Below are 8607 nucleotides of genomic sequence, written 5' to 3'. Positions count from 1 at the left end.
AGGGCCTTCGCGGGGCTTCCTTGCACTCCCGCCGGCCTTGCAGGTCCACCGCCGGGCGCCTCATGGGGCTCGGCAGTGGAGCTGCAAGGCCGCCACCGCCGGCCGGGACCGTTGGGGGCGGGGTGTGTGGCCTTATGATACACCTCCGGTGATGTCAGGGGGTGTGGCCTTATGACACACTTCCGGTGATGTCAGGGGGTGTGGCATATGCTAATGAGTTATGCTAATGAGTCCCCCTAGCTCTTTTTCTAGGAAATGACCCCTGGGTAAAATGAACAGCCATGGTATAGTCCAGAAGTCATATGACAGGGCAATTAATTATTCCCTGTCGTTATAACTAGATAACTTTATATATCATTATAACTATATATGTATAGTTATGAAGTGTTAAAAAGCTTAGAAAACTAATCTCTCTCTCTCTCTCTCTGTATGTGTGTGTGTATATACACACACACACACACACACACACACACATATATTGCTATTAGTTTTCTACTAATACTTCTATTGCTATTAGTTTTCTAAGCTTTTTAACACTTCATTTTAAAAGAATTCATTATAAACTAATCCAAGAATCTGATCTACTGCTCATTATCATTTTCCTGCTATGGTAAATGTAAAAAAATATTGAATAATGGTAAATGATAATTTGAATGATTTCTGATACAGTAACATTTTTTTCATGGTGTTTTTCTTCTTCCCTTCCCTTATCAGATACAAATAAAATTCACTGCCAAAATACAGAATTGTTAAATGAAACATGTTGACTTTAAAAAAAGCTTTTATACCCATTCTTACGTTGTTTAGGAAAGATTGTGTTTGCACCTGCTTCTTCAATTTAGATTTTGAAAAGAATTTGTCAATCACCTTAAAACACATCTAAAGTTATGTACTTCTACAGAATCCTAGGTAGAGTGATGAAGTTTTTGAATGGTTGTATTGAGCTGAGTTGCCATAGATTGTTTTTCTACAAAAGGAATGGGCGGGGGGGCTCTCAAGTGGATGTTAGGGATCCCAAGTCCCCCCGAGGGGCGGGGAAAGCCCCACCCTAGAGGCCCGTTCCCCGGTGCCGCTGGATCGGGCCCCGGGGGGAACTCCACCCCAACGTGCGCATCACCCGGAAGTGACGCGGGCACGCCGGTACCGCTGGGGGTGGGGCCACGGCCATACAAAGGAAAACTCTATGGTTTTCCCTTGTATGGCCGTGGCCCCGCCCCCAGCGTGCCTGGCGTCCTCCCATCACTTCTGGGTGACGTGCGTGCGGCGTGCGCACAAGATGTCAGCCGGGAGCCCCCCGCTCCCAGTGAACATAGACTTAGCAACCCTAGTGGGAGTGGAATAGCAGGAGAGAAGGTTAATTTTTCATTGTTTTTGTTTCAGTTTAAACACATCCCACGAGGTGTCATAAGAACATAGGAATAGGGATGTGCATTCAGATATAACTGGTCTGAAATATAAAAAAATAGCTTATTCAGGTCTCCAGATGGTATCTGGAATTTTCTGGGATACCATGAAAGGGTTGTGTGTATAGTGGCATTATGAAATTTGGCTGTTTTATTTTTCATCCCTTGCCTAATAATTCCTAGCATGGTTTTTTCACTGATGACACACACTGAGTCAATATTTTCTTTGTATTACCCACTACAACCCTAAGATCTCTTTCTTTCCCTCTCAATCTCTGCCACTTCAGATCCCATCAACATGTATTTAAAATTAGAAATTATTGTTTTTGCTCCAGTGTGCATCACTGCCACAGGAGGTGGTGGAGGCTACAAGCATGGACAGCTTCAAGAGGGAATTGGATAAACATATGGTACAAAGATCCATCAGTGGCTACTAACCACAAGGTATAGATAGGAACTCTCAGTCTGGGGCAAGTGATGCTCTGTATTCTTGGTGCTTGGGGAGGGCAACAGTGGGAGATCTTCTAGTGTCCTGGCCTCACTGGTGGACCTCCTGATGGCACCTGGTATTTTTGGCCACTGTGTGACAGGGTGTTGGACTGGATGGGCCGCTGGCCTGATCCCACATTGGCCTCTCTTATGTTCTTACCTCTCACTTATTTGTTGTCCACATTTTTGCCTGCTCACCCACTCAGGAGAAATCTCTGTAATGAAAAGGGTGAAGAGGACATCCTCTTTGCTCTTTCATCAGAACAGTCTACTGATGGAAGTGGCAGGAAGGTGGTTGTGCTCTCTTCTCACTTTTTGTGGTTTCTTCCCAGTGCACCTCACCACCCTTACATGTATTTCTCTATGCAAGTCCCATAACTCCCTGAAATTAACTTCATCAGTGCTGGAGAAAACGAGGAAGTTCTGTTGGCTGATGGATCTCTGGGTTCAACCATGTAAATATACTCTGTTCCATATCTGTAATTCTGGTGTTCTGTATGCCTTGTAACTATCTTATAACTAGGAATTCTATGAAAAGTATTTTAGTGCCTATTTAGATAATGCCCTTGGGGGAAATATGTTGCCTTTTTCTTATACTAATGCAACTTCCATTTCTATATGTGGGATGAATGTGGAGACAGGGCCTTATGTTATGAGCAACTGAGGATAATATGCTATACTTTAGTTCTGTGCACACAGACACAAATGACCTGCCAATTAGTGGTCCCGTGAGAGCCTAGATGTTGCCCCCTCTCATAAAAGCCTCCCCAAATAGAAGTTTCTACATATAAGGTTTGCCCACCATATAGTCCCTTGGGTTGATGCTGGGTTGTTCAGCGTTAGTGGTAGTCAGTTGACACTACCACAAGTGCTTCTACATTTCCTATATTAGTGAATGGCAGCATTCGTTTACATGTGAAAAATGATATCACTTAGTGACACATTTGGGGTAAGAGATAAGCCTTGTAGGGGTAGGTATGAACTGATCCAGCTTGAACTTCCATATAAGGATGTGCAGCTCAAAAAAAAATCACTATTTTTTGGATCTGTGTATCAGGGAGCTTAAAAATAAAGGTATTCCTTCAGATCCAATGCACAGAACTCGGTAGGAAATCTTAGCCTCATCCTTTCATCGGTGTCCTGTTTGCATTCAGTTTCTTGGTATGACACTAAATTAGAGTATGATGCACTGCATGATGAACGTTACTTTTGTAGTCAAAGTTAATTGTATCAAAACATAAATAATACTTTAAATTTAGCAGAGATTGGCATGCCTCCAGTGAACCATGAACAGTATAAAGTTCTCAAATGAGACTTTGCTACTTTTGCTTCAACTCACTGGGTCCCCTGAAATTGTACTCTTGAGGCTCAGGAAACTCTCACAAAACAGCATGAGAGGTGAGAAGTTCTGCCAAGCAATCAGAACAGTTTGTCATTATGTATTATGCCTTGGTAATATTACCTTACAGTTCTATCATGTTGGTTTTCTAAGTTCAGTCTCAATGGTAGGAAATTTCAAAAAGCATATACTCTGTAATACTATGTTTTTTGTTTTGTTTTTACCTTAAGGTTTTCTGTTACTCAGAGTACCATGGCAGTAAATATGCATGTTCAAATGCACATTTAATGCACTCATTTTTATAATATTCACATACTGCTACAAAGAAATGGCATTCATTTTCAGTAAATTCACTTTTTATTTCACTTTTCAGTTCAAATTTCTGCATGTAGTACTGTGGCACTCCAGTTCTTATAATTTACAGATATCTTTATTTGCTACTTCAATACCATGAACACTCAGAGATGGAAAACTGCAGCATTTAATAGCATCTCAAACTAAGCTCAAGAGCTTAGTGTAACCCTGGAGGTTCCTTCCAGCTCTATGATTCTGTGAATTCAAACTCTCCTTTAAGTAATATCTGAATTTGCTTTTATCATTTACATAGTACAACATGTTGATGTAAAAAATTTATTTAATGCAGCATTTTTTTTCCTCCAGATATACCTTCAGTTAAAATTATACCTTCCACGTCATGGCCAGAAGAAGGACAATCTATAACTTTGATTTGTGAATCCAAAGGAAAACCACTGTAAGTCATTTAACAAGCAATTTTTTTTTTGTTATTTTCTTTATTCTCCTTTGATTGCAGTATCTAACTGCAAAGCTCTGCGGTTTTTTTCCTCTCTTGTCCTGGGGTGTAAAGTGATCTCTGGTACAAAAAAACCCCCTTGAAGCATGTCGTCATTAAGTGTCTATGGAAGATTGGTCTTTTATTTTGTCCCCTTTTTTTTGTTTTGGGAAAGCATTCCTGTTGAGAGCCAGTGTGGTGTAGTGATTAAGAGCAGAGGACTCTAATCTGGAGAACCAGGCTTGATTCCCTATGCCTCCACATGAAGCCAGTGGAGTAACCTTGGGTCAGTGACAGCTCTCTGAGAGCTCTCTCAGCCCTACCTACCTCACAGGGTGTCTGTTGAGGGGAGAGGAAGGGAAGGCGATTGTAAGCCGCTTTGAGTCTCCTCCAGGTAGAGGAAAGCAGAGTATAAAAAACAACTCCTCCTCCTCCTGCTGCTGGGTATTTTTTAAAAGTAAACTATTTCAACCTGAAAGGATTGCAGGCTTATTTGCTGTTCATATCATCATGATGATAGGTACATATTCTCAGAGGTTCTTATCTGATGAAAAACTTCAAAAATCAACACCTTTTTTAACACCAAAATGCTGAACTCTCTGCCTGCTTTGGTTGTCATTTACATGGTAATTGGAAATTTAATGATATATGCAAATTATCTTTTCAACTATCTCTCTTTTAAAAATAGCTTTAAGGTTGTGAAGTATATTTTTAAGACTGACCAGAAATTTGTTTACTCATTCCTGCACCAACCTTAATGTGATCTTGCACGCTGAATCTGTCATTTGAAAAGAGCATTCAAAACAGTTTGTTTCTTACAAGGTCATCGTAACTATTAGCTATAACCCCTTCAGATGGTTAATTTGGATTTTATTTTGAGAAGCTGAGATACCTGATACAGGTTGCAGATTCTAGTAGCCATAAAGGACTTGCAAACCTTTATGGCATGGTACTATTTTTGTTTAAAAAGTTAGGAATTGGCGCAATTTGTACATCTCCAGTATACAAACCAATCTGTCATGAACAATGTTGAACAATGTTAGGTAAATAAAACCAGCTTTTTTGTTTTGCTTTGCTGTTTCATCTATGGTAATCTGTTGGCTATATTTTCATTAAACTTTCATTAAATTTTCATAATAAATTACATAAATAACATGCATTTTACATACATTTTAAAAATAACAGCAGTCTGATTATTTGTGTGCAACTGCCCTGGGAACCCACGGGGTCAGCCCATTAACTCCTTGACAGACGAAAAGAGATAAAGGGGCTTTACAGTCAGAAAGGAAGAAAAAAATGGAGGGGAAATCCTGTGTCTGAGGGAAGGAAGAGGGTGAGGCTGTCATAACTGGTCACACAATGCCGTCATCAGGGCTGACCTCTCTTGTGTGGCCATGAATCTCCTCTCCTGTCCTCTTGCCAGTGTGCAGAGTGAGTGGGTGTTTCCCCACCTGGGAGACCTTCTCAGTCCCCACCTCTCCTGCCTGGACCAGCCAGGGTGGACGAGTTGGCCCTCCTGAAGGTCAGCCTCCCCCTGCTGGACTACCCTGCTGTAGACCTGCCAGAGTAAGATCCAGGCTTCCTAGGGTTGTCCCCCCCCCCATGTGTCCCCTTCTCTCCATTCCTCCTCCTCTCTGAGTGATCCAGCATGCGGCCCACGTGTTGTGTTCTTGGTGCTTGGGTGGAAGGATGGCTGCCTCTTTTGGGCAGGGTTGGGCTTGCCTCACAGCCAACCCAAACAACATCTACCTCACAAGCAGACACCTATGCCACGAACCGACATCTACTGCATAAGAAAATACCTGCTTCTTGAACCAACCAACATCTACCTCAGCACATCACCTACCTCCTGGAACGACATCAACCATAGCAAACATCCGCCTCTACAAACATCTGCCTGTACATGCAAGCCCGTTTGACTACCCTTTTCCATTTGTACAATTCACAATCACAGCCATTTTTCTCTTATATGTACAATGTGTTCTGTTAATGGTGAAGAACCACCCAGAAATGTCACCTATGAGTGGGCTGTGAGCAGGGATTGTTTGTGTTTGTCCTAAGGGGGTGTTTGGCTGGGGTGCTTGCCAAGTTGCCGTGGTGTCATTGTGGGGAGCCCCTGTCAAAACTCTGGGGATGCCTGGTCTGCCTTTCTGCTGTCCTTCTGTTTATCCATGGAGAAGAAGTATTCACCGTGATAGATGGGGGCACTCCAGACCCAGGTGTAGAGTTGAATAATACACCCTGGTTGGTGGGTGGACTGTGCACCTGTCTATTTCTGTCTATTTCTGTGCCTCAGCTGAGTACCCACATCCATTATACCTGCCCTGCTGCTGTGGGGGTACTTGTGGAATCCCCCATCAAAAGTCTGGGGGTGCCTGCTTTTCTATCAGTCTTCCAGGTACTGGCTTCATGTGTTGGTCATGGGGGTGGGTCTGTGAGTGGATGGGTGCGCTCCAGACCCAGGTTCAAAGTAAAATAATACCCCCCATCAGTGGGTGTGCTCTGCACATGTCTGTTTCCGCCCTAGCTAGTGGGTGTCTCAGCTGAGTACCTACATCCATTACTTCCTCCCAGCTACCATGGGGGTACTTTAGGGAGCCCCCATCAAATGTCTCAGGGTGCCCCCTTCCATCATTCTTTCAGATATTGGCTACAGCTGTAGGGAGGCTTTGAGTGGATGGGTGTGCTCCAGGCCCAGGAGTAGAGTCCAATAATATGCCCCCCTGTAGGAGCAGAGTCAAATAATACAGACAGGCTTTGCACCTGTCTGTTTCCGCTCTACCTGGTGGGTTCCTTAGTTAATTATCCAAATTCATTATATCCTCCCTGCTGCTGCTGTGGGGGTACTTTGGGGAGCCCCCATCAAAACTCAGTGGATGCCTGGTCAGCCTTTGTGTCCCTCCTAACCTGCTTTTTTTTTTTTTTAGACTTGAGGGGTGGCCTGGCCAGCTTCAGATATGTTTCCACTTATCCATAAAGTAGAAGTATTCGCCGCAGTGGATGGGTGTGCTCTGGACCCAGGTGCAGGGTCAAGTAATACACCCCTATTGGTGGCTGTGTTCTGCACTTGTCTGTTTCTGCCCTAGTTAGTGGGTACCTCGACTGAGTACCCACATCCATTATACCCTCCCTGCTGCCATGGGGATACTTTGGGAGCCCCCGTCAAAAGTCTGGGTGTGCCCACCTTTCCATCCACCTTTCATATACTGGCTGCATGTTTGATCCCTTGCTGAGGATGGTCATGCTTTGAGATTTGGTTGTTTGGTTGTCAGGGCTTTCTAGCCACCACATCTACTTTCTTGTCAGGGTTTTGACCCACCACGTCTACTTCTATCTCAGGCCTTTGACCCACCATGTCTATTTCCTTTTCGGGACTTTGATCCCTCATGTCTACTTTCTTCTTAGGGCTTTCAAGCCACCCACCACATCCACTTCCTTCTCAGGGCTTACAGCCACCATTTCAAAATATGTCATTGCATGCTTTGGGGTTTGGGTGCTGGGTGGACTCAGGAGTTGGAGCCACCACATATGTTATAGCATGCTTTGGGGATTGGGTGTTGGGTGTGGACTCAGGGCTTTCGAGCCACCACATCTACTTCCTTATCGTGGCTCTAACCCACCGCGTCTACTACTGTATCAGGGCTGACCCAGCACCTTCCTTCTCAGGGCTCTGAGCCACCACATCCACTTCCTTGTCATAGCTTTAACCCGCCACATCCACTACTGTATCAGGGCTTTGACCCAAACACATCTACTTCCTTGTCAGGGCTCCAAGCCACCATGTCTACTTCCTTGTCAGGGCTTTGACCAACCATGTCTACTTCCTTCTCAGACTTTCCCACCACCACATCAATATACACTGTTGCACACTAGTTTCTGTTTGGGTGTCAGTGGTGGACTCGGCTTGGAGCTACCTTGTCTACATACATCATTGAACACTTTAAGGTTGGGTTGTTAGAGGTGGACTCAGAGCTTGGAGCCACAACATTTACATATGTCACTGCACACTGGCTTCTGTTTTGGTGTCAAGGGTGGACTCAGTTTGGAACCACAAATATCATTGCACATTTTGGGGCTTGGGTGTCAGGGGTGGACTCAGGGCTTGGAGCCACCATGTATACATGTCATTGTAGGCTTTGGGGGCTGGGTATCAGGTATACATAGAGCTTTGAGCCACTACTTCAACTTCCTTCACAGGGCTTCAAGCCACCACTTCTACTTCCTTCTTAGGGCTTGGAGACACCACGTCTACATATACTTCAGGGCTTGTAGTTACCACTTCTACATATGTCACTGCGTGCTGGTTTGGGTCTCAGGTGGTCTCACAGCACATTGCCCTGGTTCTACAGGGTTGACAAAAATGTGCCCCACCTTCAGTTTCTGCTGGAGATTCTTGGGGACTTTGATTCTGTTTCTGTTCTGCTGGGCTTCTGACCTTGCTTCTTCTTCTTCTGACGCTTCTTCTTCTTCTTCTTCTTCTTCTTCTTCTTCTTCTTCTTCTTCTTCTTCTTCTTCTTCTGTTTTTCCCGAGTGGAAACAATGGAATATGGGGCACCTTCTTTGTGGGGGCGTAACTCAGACCCCAT

The 8607-nt window shown here is 44.2% G+C and overlaps 1 protein-coding gene across 1 annotated transcript in view; it reads left to right on the top strand.

Annotated features, from left to right (window-relative positions):
* Positions 1-8607, top strand: part of CADM2 (cell adhesion molecule 2) — a 342074-nt gene that overhangs the window by 166332 nt on the left and 167135 nt on the right. The window contains exon 6 of the mRNA XM_015409285.1: positions 3892-3982. Within this exon, the coding sequence (XP_015264771.1) occupies positions 3892-3982 (91 nt within the window). The remainder of the gene's footprint in view (positions 1-3891; positions 3983-8607) is intronic.

The sequence above is a fragment of the Gekko japonicus genome, unplaced genomic scaffold, assembly GCF_001447785.1.
Source record: "Gekko japonicus isolate JY-2015 unplaced genomic scaffold, Gekko_japonicus_V1.1 scaffold439, whole genome shotgun sequence".
Taxonomy (NCBI): domain Eukaryota; kingdom Metazoa; phylum Chordata; class Lepidosauria; order Squamata; family Gekkonidae; genus Gekko; species Gekko japonicus.
This window is presented reverse-complemented; position numbering and strand designations above follow the sequence as displayed.